General features: G+C 46.2%; 1 protein-coding gene across 6 annotated transcripts in view; it reads left to right on the forward strand.

The window, feature by feature from the left end:
* The window catches only part of TRIO (trio Rho guanine nucleotide exchange factor), a 357,996-nt gene that overhangs the window by 235,640 nt on the left and 108,491 nt on the right, over positions 1–13,865 (forward strand). For all 6 annotated transcript variants that reach the window (XR_009257727.1, XM_058715900.1, XM_058715891.1 and 3 more), the window contains exons 20-24: positions 839–954; positions 4,726–4,848; positions 12,026–12,220; positions 12,319–12,434; positions 13,200–13,266. Coding sequence is in view for 5 of the 6 variants with exons in the window: in XM_058715900.1 (XP_058571883.1) it covers positions 839–954; positions 4,726–4,848; positions 12,026–12,220; positions 12,319–12,434; positions 13,200–13,266 (617 nt within the window). In the remaining variant the exon portion in view is untranslated. The remainder of the gene's footprint in view (positions 1–838; positions 955–4,725; positions 4,849–12,025; positions 12,221–12,318; positions 12,435–13,199; positions 13,267–13,865) is intronic.

Below are 13,865 nucleotides of genomic sequence, written 5' to 3' on the forward strand. Positions count from 1 at the left end.
GTTTCTGTGTATTTAGTGGCCACATTTTAGAAATCACAAACTCCATGTTTATATGCTTTGCTCATTTTTCTAACAGACAGTTCATCTTTTTCCTGTTTACTGGGAAGTACACTAGCTCTGTGTTTTATATTTCCCAGTAATGTTAACTGGATTTTTAATTGGTGCTATGTTTTTACGATGGTTTATGTTTGGTTATGACATTTTATAATTTTTATGTAATCGGGGTTTTTTGGCCTTTCTGGCTCCATGCTTCTCTGTTGTCACGTCCCTGCTTCTCTTATGGTTTATGGTTTTGTTTTTGTCTTTGTAAAAACAAAAAACAAAAGAAGAAGAAAGAAAGAGAAAGAAAGAAAGAAAGAAAGAAAGAAAGAAAGAAAGAAAGAAAGAAAGAAAGAAAGAAAGAAAGAAAGAAAGAAAGAAAGAAAGACCAAAACGTTGTTTTCTTCTAGTACTCCACCGTTTTGCAATACATCCTTTGTACTAAGTTCCTTCACAGGAAGGTTTGAATGTTGTTGAATGAAATGCCTAATACCGAAGTTTTGTCGGCCGTTGTCAGTTTGTCCCAGCAGGAGACACAATAGCTTATCCCGTTAATCCAGCCAGCCTTAAATTTCCAGTGACCTCCATCCTAAGATAATAAGTTGGGGTAAGAGAATAAGGAGAGGTCTGGTTGACATGCTCATTTAGAACATGGGGGAGGCAAGCGTGGCTCTCTTAACTGAATGCTCTGTCTTACGTTGACATTTGCATGAAGTCTGTAAATAAACATGAACGGGATTTTGCAAGTGTCTCCGTTGATTGCAAGCGCCAACATTCGTCTTCCTCTTTATCCTCTTAGATATCTTGAATGAACTCTTCCAGCGGGAGAACAGGGTATTGCATTATTGGACCATGAGGAAGAGACGGCTAGACCAGTGCCAGCAGTATGTCGTCTTTGAACGAAGTGCCAAGCAGGTCGGTCACGACCCCGGGCTCCCCATTGCTCTCCACCCTCCGTTTACACCTCTGTCCTCAGCTGGGCAGCTTTGGACGTTGCAGCCATGTTGAAAACCACTTTCAAATGATGAGACCAGTCGTGCCTTTTAAATAAGTTTGCTATGAAAAGAAAACCCACAACCCTGTAAAACTGTGATTTGGGCTCCCAGCAAGCATGCCACATAGCCTGCCTCTAGTGCCATTACCTCGTATTTAGGGCCAGCAAGTACGAGTCGTAACTATGACGATGATTCAGAGATCATTGTTGGGGTGCCTGGGTGGCGTAGTCAGTTGAGCATCCAACTTTGGCTCCGGTCATAATCTCGTGGTTCGTGAGTTCAAGCCCCCGTGTCAGGCTCTGTGCTGACAGCTCAGCGCCTGGAGCCTGCTTCGGAATCTGTGTCTCCTCCTCTCTCTCTCTCTCTCTCTCTCTCTCTCTCTCTCTCTCTCTCTCTCTGCCCCTCCCCTACTTCCACTCTGTCTCTCTCCCTCTCTCTCAAAAATAAACAAGCATTAAAAAAATTTTTTTAAATCATTGTAGAATCCAGGTCTGTGCTTGTATAAATATTATAGTGGGTGTTTTTTTTATATTGCTATATTTATATTTTCAACATAAAATTTTGTTCTTCAGGTAAATTAAGCTAAAATAAAGTGTGACAGAATTTCTAAGAATTCAGTAGAATAAAAAAATGTTCAGGCAGTTGGCTAATGTAGAGATATCAAGACGATTTTTTTTAATGTTTATTTTTGAGAGAGAGATGGAGACAGAGCACGAGTGGGGGAGGGGCAGAGAAAGAGGGAGACATAGAATCTGAAGCAGGCTCCAGGCTCTGAGCTGGCAGCACAGAGCCCGACATGGGGCTTGAACTCACAAATTCAAGATTATGACCTGAGCCGAAGTCGTGTGCTCAACTGACTGAGCCACCCAAGTGCCCCAAAGACGATACGTTTAGGGGGCCCCTGGCTGGCTCAGTCGATACAGCATGCGACTCCTGATCTCAGGGTTGTGAATTTAAGCCCCAGGTTGGGCATGGAACCTACTTAAAAAAAAAAAAAAAAAATCTGTTTAGAGTTTCTGTCTTCTGAAGTCATTTTGAGATAAGGGTTTCTGCCTGAATGGTTAGTCACGGAAGATCGTTTTAGAGTAAAGTCTGTCTGACCCCTAACTTGAGCTAAGATTCCTGTTACTTTTCCTTGGCCTTAACTGGAGCATAGGAATCCATAGCCGTTTGTCCAGAATTTGGAGCGTCAGGAGGGAACAGAGGACAGAAGGCTGGTTCTCAGGACGCCTGTCTGAGCCTTCTCCTGTCCTGCAGGTCAAGGCGCCTCTTCAGTGCTGTGGTCCCTGGTGACCACACCACACATGGGCGGTCTTCTAAATTCACCTGTGCCTGTCACAGAGTAAGGCAGTCAGTTAAATCTTTTAGCTTAAGAAAGATCGAATATTCCTCAGCACGATTTCCCACTTAGGGATTTTCTTTCATTTTGGTCAGTGTTGGTCTCCAGAGGGCGGCTGGGTGCTCTGGGGATCAGTTCCCCAGAGATTGATAAGCTGAAGTTCATGGTCCATGGACCTGGCATCCTATCTCAGTCTTTCTCTGCTGGTTTCACCAGGTGTAGTTATCATATTCCCAGCACAAGGGCAAGCAGTAGTATTTTTCAGAGCTTAAATTACATTTTCTTAACATTTGATTTGATAATCGTTCCACCATATTTCAGATGCATGGGGGCCTGATTTGTTTTTAATTAGAGATTGTTTCCTAGTCTTTTCTCCTATATCTTTCTTTATTGTTTCTCTGTTAAAAGGCAAGCAATCAGCTACAGAGAACAAAATTGTAAATAACTATTTTAATGGAGAAAAACAATAGATGTGTTGTTGCTTTTTCCTAAAGTTGGCTCATTGGCCAAAAATGAGATCATTAAGCATAGGCCGTTGCAAACGATGACCCCGTGGCCCTGTGGGTTCTCTTCTCTGCCATGATCCTGGGGTAAAACCCAGTAGTTATACCACCAGTGTCTGCGCTTCTCAGGACGGAGCCCTGAGGTCACCTGGATGCAGCGTCCCTGGTGGGGGTTCGGAGGGGGGACTCCGGCCGCGGTTCTGTCTCTGGGCGAGTCCGGCCCTTGGACTTCCTGGTTGCCTCCTGTCTCTTCTGCTGCTTTCCCAGGCTCTCTGCTGTCCCCTGTTCCTTATCTCTGCAGCTGAATGTTGGCATTTTCCAGGGCTCAGTCTGGGGCTTGCCCTTGTTTCTCTTCCCCATCTTCTTATCTCCTCTGTGGGTGTCTCCCAGCCCTGACCTCCTTTTCCGGCGTCCAGACTTACAAATCCCAGCTGTCTCCGTGGTGTCTCCACTGGGGCCTTCCTGAGAACAGAAGTGGACTCACGATGCCTGACCCCCGCTCCTCGTCTTATGGGGTGTGTCCCCCTCATCTTACACAGTGTATCCCCTGAGCCTCCTCGTCTTACGGGGTGTGTCCCCCCCCCCCACCCCCTCACCTTTCAGGATGTAGAGCTCCTTCCCATCTTTCCCCAGTTTCCCACCTTCACTCCCTCGTGAGTCCAATAGGTGCGGACTTCCCACCTAACGTGTCAGACCTGTCCTCCCCCTTCACGTCCAGAGCCCTCGTGCTATGGAAACCCTAGCCGTGTCCTGCCCAAACCTTTGAACCAGTTTGCCGACCAGTGTTGCCTCTTCTACTCACTGTCCACTGCAGTTCCTTTTCCTCACAGCAGCCCCATTAGCTTTCCCACAAAAGTCCAGGCTGTGCCTGTGACCTCCAAGGCCCTCCTGCCCTCCCCGGCCTCACCCCTGGCCTCTCTCCCCGGCTTCCCCCGCAGGCCAGCTCTATCAGCCTGGGGCTGTGGTGCGCACCTCTCCGCCTGCTGAGCTTCTCCCCATTCTTCTGAGCCCCCTGCTTTGCACCAGTTCCTGAGCCCCACCCCTGCTTCGCAGCCAGCCTCTCTCGGCCTGGACACCACATGTGCTGACCTCCCTTTCTAAGCGTGGTGTCCCTGCCCTCACTTGTCTTTGTGCCTCTTTGTACATCCCCCTCCCCAGTCGGCAGGGGGAGGCAGGGCAGCCGTATCCAGGCCTGACAGCAGTGACAGCCCCACTCAGGAAGCTGCACGGCAAATAATCTGTCTGGGTCGTGCTTTCCTTTTCGTGTTTTCTAAAATGCTATAAGTGCTGTGATGTATCTAGTAGAGACAGTGACGTTTCTGCTCTAAGACCAGCAGCTCACAGAGGATGGCCCAGAGATTACAAACAGCACATACAAAATCTTCTACAGTTTTCAAAAATTTATTTATTTTGAGAGAAAGCCTGTGAAAGTGTGAGCAGGGGAGGGGCAGAGAGAGGGGGAGAGAGAATCCCAATCTCGGCACTGTCAGCATAGAGCTCGACTCAGGGCTCGATCCCACGAACCACGCGATTGTGACCTGAGCCAGAAATCAAGAGTCAGATGCTTACTGACCGAGCCACCCAGGCACCCAAGAACCTCTTGAACACTTTAATCATTGCTACAGAAGTGACATGGTTACAACCTTCCAGAATGTCAGGTGTTTTTTTTTTTTTTTCTTTTAATTTTGGAATTACAGTGCTTACTTCAGAAGCCTGTCTCTCTTTGTGGGAGCACTCTACGTGTGTGCCAGCGCTGGCTTGTGACATCACATCTGAGTGAGATACGACAGAACTGGGACTCTCTTTGCCAGTGCTGAGCCGTGAACATCTCCATTCCTTCCCTCTCTAGGCTTTAGAGTGGATCCATGACAACGGAGAGTTCTACCTTTCCACACATACGTCCACGGGTTCCAGCATACAGCACACACAAGAGCTCCTGAAAGAGCACGAGGAGTTTCAGATAACCGCGAAGGTAGGTCCAGGTTGGTGGTGGCCGTCTGTTCCGTCACCCGCCCACACAGCAGGGCTTTCCAGAATAACCCACCACAGGATACTCCGTGTAAATAAGGTATTGCTCAAAGAAATTGTTTCATACCGTATCCAAAATTGGAGATACAGAGGGACCCCAGTGGCTTGTCCTACATTAACATAGGGGACTCTTCTCTCTGCGTTTCCCAGTTCCCTCCCTTTACCTCTTGTCTCCCTTGGGTCTTCGGATTTCTGCAGATACCTTCCTTCGTGTCGTCTCTTTTGTCCTTTTCCTTTTTCTTTTTGTTTTCTTTCTGGTTTCTTTTGCAAGGTCTTTTCTAAGTACTTGCTATTTTTAGGAAACCCTGTTTGGTGTGACCGACCTGGCTTGGGTGTGTCCTGCGGGGGCTTCCTTTCCCCGTCTCGAGGTCTCTAGTCGGTGACACTTGCTACAGGGACGCTGCTGTCACCAGCCCAGTCCCGTGGCAGTGTTTACCTCGGTGCCCTCTCTCTCGTGGTTGTCCATAGGCTTATAAAACGGAGATGTCTTCATTTTCCTCCTGCAAATCAAAAAAGAATTAGATACGTGGCTTATGTAGCAGATGTGAGTAAATACACATTTTTATGCAAAAATGTAAGACTCTTCATACTGACATTAATGTTTTCCCAGTTAAAGTATATGCTTGCAGAGGCTGATTTTTTTTTTTTTTTTACCTCAAAACAGTTTGGGGGTTTTTGGGGTTCCTTTCTCAACCCGTGGTGTTTTTGTTTTTGTTTTTCAAAGTTTTGAATTCCGTTCTTTGTCATATTTTCAGAAGTGCTTCTTTTTCTTCATGGTAGACTTTTCTTAAAAGTTGCAAGTTAATTCAAATTTCACACTAGAAAGAAAGGATTTAGCTGGATAGTAGTTTGGCTAAAAAGAAGTATTCATGTATAAGTAAAACAGGATTTTCTTGTGTGGCCCTTTAGGTAGCTGCGGAAACCATCAGTGGGAATTTTTAAATCCTCGAGAGTGACAACAGCTATTTTGTATTATGTTTAGTTGTACTTCTTTATGTTTTCTGTAACCATTTCTGACTCCTGGTATTCTTCACTGCCCTCTGCTCCCGCCCACCCACACGCTGTAAGTTGATTTCCTTCCCTTCACCCTCGGGCCGCTGGGCTCTGGGAACCCTTGTTCCCTGCTCTGGAGGAGCTCACGGTCCAGGGTGGCTGCAGGCAGACTGACCACTGCGGGGCTCGGTGAGACCTGGCACTGGGTGGGGACACCATGAGCATTTGGGGGTGGGCAGGGCTCAGGCAGTCTGGCAGTGACAGCTGCACCCAGCGTGGGGGCCGTGGGCACCCAGAGGAAGGCGCCCACCCACTCATTTGAGGAGAGCTGGCCTGCCTGCCTCTGCAGGTAAGCATCATGTCTTTTGCTTCCCCGAGATACAGCACACCCTTGGCTGTGTAGTTCTTGTTTCTGTTAACAGTGGGAGGGTAAGTTACAGTTGTGTGCGTTACAAATTTGGTTTTTTTGAATAGCCTTTGATTATAAAGGTATTAAGAAAATGCCTAAGATGCCACTCAGAGATAGATTTAAGAGTTGTTCCTCTTCACTAAGCTAAATTTCCATTAACGCTGCATTCTGCAGACCATTTGCACAGCCAAACAGCCTGGTCACCGCACGACTCCAGGGGGCGCCGTGCGCGCAGAAGCTCACGTGAACGTCACTGTCTGCGGTGCAGTCGCATGGCAGCCATGTTCCACCAGTAGGGTGTGTTCAAAGGGAATTTTTATTCCTGAATTTCCCTCCTCCTCAGATGTGGGGTGTGGTTGTTACACAGTGAGCAACAGGGGCATGCTTTGGCTCTTGTGTTTTATAAAAATAAGCATCTAAAATCACCGGTGTAACACCTGACCTTGCCGTCTCTCTCACCGGGTCTGCTGGATCCGTTTTGCCCAGAGGAACTAGTGGATTTGGAAAAGAAAACCTCTCGCTTTTTCGCTTAGCATCTCATTCCCATGGGTTTCTGGCTTCCTTTCTCTTCATCAGACCACACCTGCTCATGCCTGGGGATGTCTGTTGCTCGCCTTCTGCCCCTCCTCATAGTTTCTTCTAAGAAACCGTTTTACCCGTGTCATGGAGAGAATCTGTTGCTCTTGATGTGACCGTCCTCCAGTTTAGTTGTTACAGTGGTCAGTGTTGTAACACATTTAGTGCAATGGAAGTAAAGCCTTTTTGTCACTGTCTCACCATGAAGCCTCAGCTTGATTCCTTTGCAGCTCCCGATGGAATAATTTCTCAGAGTGCTTCACAGGCACCACCTGTATCCAAGTCACGCGTGTTTACTTAAAAGCCAATTTCTGTCCTTATTCGAGACTTACTGACTTAGGCTGCTTAGGAGTGAGGCCTGAAGATGAGTGTCTGTAAACAAGCTCCCAGGTGACTTTTCCGCAAGCGCAGTGGAGTGGGAGGCCCGCGCGGCCCGAGACGCAGAACTTTCCTCCTCCTTCCCACACACTTCCTGCATCCCGGTCACCACTGTCCCCAGCGCCAAAAGCCTTCATTTGCTAGAAAGTGTCTTAAGACCCTTGAATGTGCATCCTCCCTGGGTTTTTCCTTACCTAAGAACATGGTGAGTAAAGATTCTTTGACACGTGGACTCAGGAATGCAGTTTGCCTTTATTTTTCTACAAACCCCTGATTGCCCACTGCTGAGGTTGTTCAAATTAATAATATTTGTATGCTTTTGAAATAAAATCTGTTTTTGTAACAATCTCTAGAAAGAACAGTAAGGATGAAAACTTTTGTAATACTTCATTTAAAAAGATGCAGAAAGGCTTTTTTTTCATAGCGTTGAGCAGCGTTCTAGAGAAAAACTAAGTTGGATTCGTATCCCACCTTGATAGCAAGGTAAATGTATCAACAATGAAAACCTGAAATGACTAGAAAAAATAACGGGACACAGAACCCAAAGCTCTAAAAAATGATAAAATCACATACACAAAAATGTATGAATTTCTAAAGGGTAGGCCAGCATAAGTGAAAGAAAGCAAATAGGGAGGATAAATACGCAATTCCTATCACAAAGGGCTGATTTCTCAGTCGTAAAGAGCTTTTACAAATCAATAAGAGTAAACAAGAAAATGGACAAGAGATATTAAAGAGGGCTCCCAGGAAAGGAATTCTAAATGGCTTTTAAATATATGAAATTATCAAATTTACCTAAAATAAGAAAACTATAAATCAGAAGTATGCTGTGTTCTGTTTTCACCCAGGTATTGGCAGATACCAAAAAGGTTATGGCTGCACCTTTGGGGGGGTGCTGGGCTGGTAAATGGAGTCGATCTCTGGGGATGGGGGGGGCTGCACCTTGGAGGGGGCTGGTGAATGGAGTCGACCTCTGGGGATGGGGGGGGATGTGTCACCACGTTAACCGCTCAGTGTCACAGATGGACATCCCTTCTGCCCCAGCCGTCCCACATCTTGAAACTAGACTAGCTACACACGCTCAGACACTTGCAGTTTTTTCCTGGCTTAGGAAAAGAACATGAAACAACATGTTGTTAGGAAACAACATGAAAGTCCATTCAGTGGGAGCACATTAGCTCATGGAAATCTTGTGCAGCGCCAAGCCTAAAACAAGCGTACTGCTCGTGTTCCAATAGTGAAGGATGTCTGAGAGTTGTTAAACGAAAAATGCTGGGTGCAGAGCAGGGTTTGTGTGTACAAGCATTTAGGTACAAAGAGAGAAATACATACATACATACATACGTACACCCCTCTGTATAATAAAACGTGTCTAGAATGGTAACACATGAAGCTGATCATTGAGACACCTTATAGGAAGGTGGAGTAAGGAGACTTTTCACTTTGTATCCTTTTTACCTTTGAAGTTTTGATTTCTATGCATGCATTTTAAAAATACCAATTAGGAGTGCTTGGTGGCTCCATGGGTTAAGTGTCCGACTTCGACTCAGGTCATGATCATACGGTTCGTGGGTTCGAGCCCTGTGTCGGGCTCTGTGCTGACAGCTCAGAGCCTGGAGCCTGCTTCGGATTCTGTCTCCCCCTCTCTCTGCCCCTCTCCTGATCGTATTCTGTCTCTCTCTCTCTCTCTCAAAATAATAAACATTAAAAAAAATCAGTTAAAATAAAAATGTATTGAGAGCTCGTGACTTAGCAGATTCATCATCCTTAATTTTTTAAATTTTTTTTTTTTTTTCAACATTTTTTATTTTATTTTTTGGGACAGAGAGAGACAGAGCATGAACGGGGGAGGGGCAGAGAGAGAGGGAGACACAGAATCGGAAACAGGCTCCAGGCTCCGAGCCATCAGCCCAGAGCCTGACGCGGGGCTCGAACTCACGGACCGCGAGATCGTGACCTGGCTGAAGTCGGACACTTAACCGACTGCGCCACCCAGGCGCCCCTCATCATCCTTAATTTTTATCATACCATTCACCCCATCATTATTAATCACGCGGTTGCAGTGTGCCAGAACTGCTCTGGGTGCTGGGCTCATGGACTGCAGTTTCTAGTTGGGGTAAATATATATACATCTACTGTGAAGTAGTAAGACAAATAGACATGGTGGAGGGAGGGTTGCCATCTTTGAGGGACAGGCTTGGCCACACATCTTCAAGAAGCCTTGACTGCCTGATTGGCGTCTTTTGTTTAAATGAAGTTTGTAAGCCACCAGGCTTTGTCTCTAGCCCACCTTCCTGCTGCATCTAGTGTCCTAATCAGCATCCGCCTGTTGGCGTGACATGCATTCAACTCATCTATTTTGTGACGTGTGTTATGCAGACATCTTCCTATAGTTTTTCAGTGTTTTGTTTTCTCTTTGAATGTAGGCAAGCTGCATTGTTTTTTTGTTTTGTTTTATCTTCACTCCTATGACCCCAGTGCTTAAAATATGAAACAGTTTTCTTGACTCCTTGAAGAGACACTACACATAACTTGCAGTACCCTTTCACCGGTGGCGCTTGGACGGTGGAAGAGAAGAAATGCTTTCATGGTGGCACAATGCAACTTCTCTGTGCTTCTCAGCACATTAGTATATTGACACCCAGCAGTGTAACCTCATCCAGGCAACCCAATTTTTTTTGTTGTTTTAAGTTTATTTACTTATTTATTCTGAGATGAAAGAGAGCCGGGGAGGGGCAGAGAGAGAACCCCAAGCACGCTTCACGCTGTCAGCACAGAACCCGATGAGGGGTCCCAGGTACCGTGAGATTATGGCCTGAGCCGAAACCAAGAGTCAGAGGCTTAACCAACTGAGGCGCCCAGGTGCCTCCAGGCAACCCAGTTTTTAAACAGTCCTGCCTTTCTTATATTCTCTTTGATATTAAAATTTAATAATGGTTCTAAGTTAAGTCCCTTTTGGAATTTATGGTTCCACTTGTGAAACTTTGACTTTTTAGGTCTTTGGTTTATAATTCGTCTTAGCATATCCAGAAAGGTGCTGTGTTGATAGATCATATGGTTTGGTTGATTAGCTCACTCTACTTGAGCCCATTTCCACACCAGATGAAAGTCCTAAAAGCTTCAGGGTGTTTTAAGTTTTGCTGACTTTTTCTAATAAACAGCTTTTATAGAATTTTGCAATAACCATTTTTTTCCACAGGAGATTATTATATCTGAGTTCTGTTTTCATTTTTTTTTTAAGTATTAATGCCTGTTCAGAGTAACTGCCATACCCCATTAAAGGTACAAGCATATACCTATTTTCCCGTAAAACCTAACGTTAACTTAATTTTCAGTAAATATTTGGTGACTGTCTACTATGTGCCAGGCACACGAAAGGTGAATAAGATATTAGTAAGCAAAAAACCCCAAATATCCCAGGCCTGTGGTGGTTACATTCTAATAAGATAGTGGCATACGGTAACAGCAGTAAGTCAACTGTATCCTTGTGGCAGGTGACCCGTGTCCCGGGAGAGAGTGGAGCAGGCCCAGTGAGGATAGTTGGGGCAGGAAGGTGACTTGTACTTTTAAGGGACTCAGGGAGGGAGGGCCTATTGAGAAGGTGGCCTTTGGTTGAGCAAAGACACTAGGGAGCCACAGAGTAGCATTCCAGGCAGGAGGGACCATGGTGCAAGGAAGCACAGACCGGGCATGTGCCTGGAGCACGGGGCTGGATGCAGGTTGCCCGGGGTGTGCATGCGCAGCCCGAGGATTCTACAGCTGCCCTTGCAGGTCGCCGAGGACATGCTGCCTCAGACTTCCTGTGCAAACTAGGAAAATTTATCCAGATTTTGAGCCCTGACCTTTATCCTTTTGGGGATTTTTACTTTGAGGCCCCTGCTCTCCGGTGCACCTTTTGGGGATTTTTAAAGTCACCTTCCTGAGTGTTGGTCGTAAAGATTTCCTAGATAAAGGTTAGTGGAGAAAATCAGGTTCCCTTCCGGAAGAGGAAGAGTACTCGTCTGAAATGCCAGCAGGACTGTCGAAGGAAGCCTTGCTCTAGTAACCAATGGATGTGATGAAAACAGGTGTTGAAAACTCAAGAGTTTTGAGGGACGTTATTGCCATAGATATTAAACCAATGTTTTGTGGTTCTCCTTAACTGTATGAAAACCAAGGCGGTTGTGTTTAACTTAATTGAAGTATCTTTTCTAAGTACACGTACAAATGAAATAATTTTTGAGAGGGAGTTCTAAAACAGTGAAGAGCATTTAATATGCTTCTCTAAAGATCATTTCCTGGCTAGCGATCTTTCCTTCATTTCTACCGAGAATTGAAAAAGAAACGAATGTGCAGTGCAGAGTCACTTCAAGGATTTCACCGAGTGTCTGCGGTGTGGGGGTTCCTTTGCCAGGATCTCAGCGGGCCTTCCATCCCCGTGGGCGCAGGGGACGAACGGGCAGGGAGCAGCGGTGGGGGCCACGGGAGACACATATGTATCCCTTCCACAGGTGTCTCTCGGGCGTCCACCAGATGAAGCCACGCCAAGAGAAGGGCTAGATTCGGGTTGGTTTTTGCGGTCGTAAACATGCCATTCTCTGTGGGGAAGCGGCCAGGCCGGGATCAGGGGGTGAATTGGTGGACTTGGAGCTTCAGGGGACATTTCTCTGACCAGCAGTTTTTCCCTGTCGGGAGCTCAGAGTTGTAGGCAAGTTGCCACTGTGTCTCCGGTTCTGGCAGTTGAGTTCATTTGCCTCACAATACTTTCCTGTTGTTGTTTCCGCAGCAAACCAAAGAGAGAGTGAAGCTATTGATACAGCTGGCTGATGGCTTTTGTGAAAAAGGGCATGCCCATGCAGCAGAGATAAAAAAATGTGTCACTGCTGTGGATAAGAGGTACAGGGATTTCTCTCTGCGGATGGAGAAGTACAGGACCTCTTTGGAGAAAGCCCTGGGGATTTCTTCAGATTCCAACAAATCGGTAAATTGCTCTGTGCAAACGGAATAAACCATGGTGTTCTTCCTCATGTCCTCCCCGGATCTAATTAACTCAAGTTCATTGGCTCTCTTCCTCCACAGAGTAAAAGTCTTCAGCTGGACATAATCCCCGCCAGTGTCCCTGGGTCAGAGGTGAAGCTTCGCGATGCTGCTCATGAACTTAACGAAGAAAAACGGAAGTCGGCCCGCAGGAAAGAGTAAGCCAGTCTTTAAGAACCTGCTGGGATTCATTGAAAAAGTGAAGAAAATGTCGCTTGGACTTCACTGCTGTGTGTGCTTTGAAACGGGATGGCAATGATACCTTGTGATGTTCAGACTCACTGTGTGCACTGTCCCCTTATCACTTGCTTCAGAAGCCGTGTCTTTTTTTTGTTCCTGTGCCTCCATTTCGTATGGGGTTGACAAATTGTTTTAGTGTCATTTGTCATCAGTAGATCATGACTAGTAGTACCAAGGAGAAAAAAATAACACGTGGAGATGTTTCAAAATTGCCAATTAGTAAACTGTACCAGACGTTCCAAAGATTGTCCTAAACCAGCGGTTCTCAGCTGGGGGCAGTTGTGACCCCCAGGGGATGCTTGGCCATGTGTGTTGACGTTTCTGGTTGTCACACAATGGGAGGGGGCAATGCTATTGCCGTCTCGGGGATGGAGACCGGGGATCCCACTAACATCCTGTAGTTCACAGGACAGCCCCCCGGCAAAGCATTATCTGCCCCCAAGTGTCAGTGGTGCTGATGGAGAAAACGTGACCTGCTGGTGTACCTCAACAAAATGTTTTCCCTTTGAATTGGTGGCTTTATGCTGTTACTGTTCTGTCTCTTCTTGGTTTAATTCCCCAAACACATTACTGACTACTGCTTTGAAAACTCTCATTATTTCATAAGCCGTAAAAGTACATAGTTCAGATAAGCCTGTGTCCTGACTGTGAACTAAGCTCTTCCCGGTCTTCCTGTGTTCAAGGTTCATAATGGCGGAGCTAATTCAAACTGAAAAGGCTTACGTGAGGGACCTCCGGGAGTGTATGGATGTAAGTAAGTTTTCTTGCTTGTTTATTTAGATCCAGTCTAAGCGCGCTGTTTTCTCCCTGACTGTTGGTAATTCTTAAAATAATCACCCTTGTTGCCGTTGTTGTTCTCGAGATTTTCAGTGTGCTTAAGCAGCCTGTTTCTTGTTCCCACCCTTCCGTGAGTTTCCAGGCCCATGTTTTGCTCATCACAGAGATGATACAGCACTAATCCTGTCATTCCGCTCGTCACATGACGGCCTGGCTCCCATCCTCTTTGTACAGAACTTTACAGCAGCTTCAGAGAAATGTGCCTTCTAATTATGATTCGCAACTGATACTCAGTAGTTTAAAGAATAGTTGTCGTACCTCAGAGAGCAGGGAGGTTAGCTCCCAAGTCTGACACCAGGAATGGAGAGTCTCAAGCTGGAGCCCGAGGAACTACTCTGAAGGGCTCACAGCAGCTGGGGGGGCTTTTCTGGAAAATAGTTTTTCATGTTTTGGGAAAGGTTCCATACTTCAGATCGATTGTCGGTGATTCATGAGCTCTGGGTACGTATTCTAGAGGCAGGAACAGCCGTTTCTTGGACATGTGCTCTTGGGTTTTTGTGTAATCCCTCTGC

The sequence above is a fragment of the Neofelis nebulosa genome, chromosome 1 (assembly GCF_028018385.1).
Source record: "Neofelis nebulosa isolate mNeoNeb1 chromosome 1, mNeoNeb1.pri, whole genome shotgun sequence".
Taxonomy (NCBI): domain Eukaryota; kingdom Metazoa; phylum Chordata; class Mammalia; order Carnivora; family Felidae; genus Neofelis; species Neofelis nebulosa.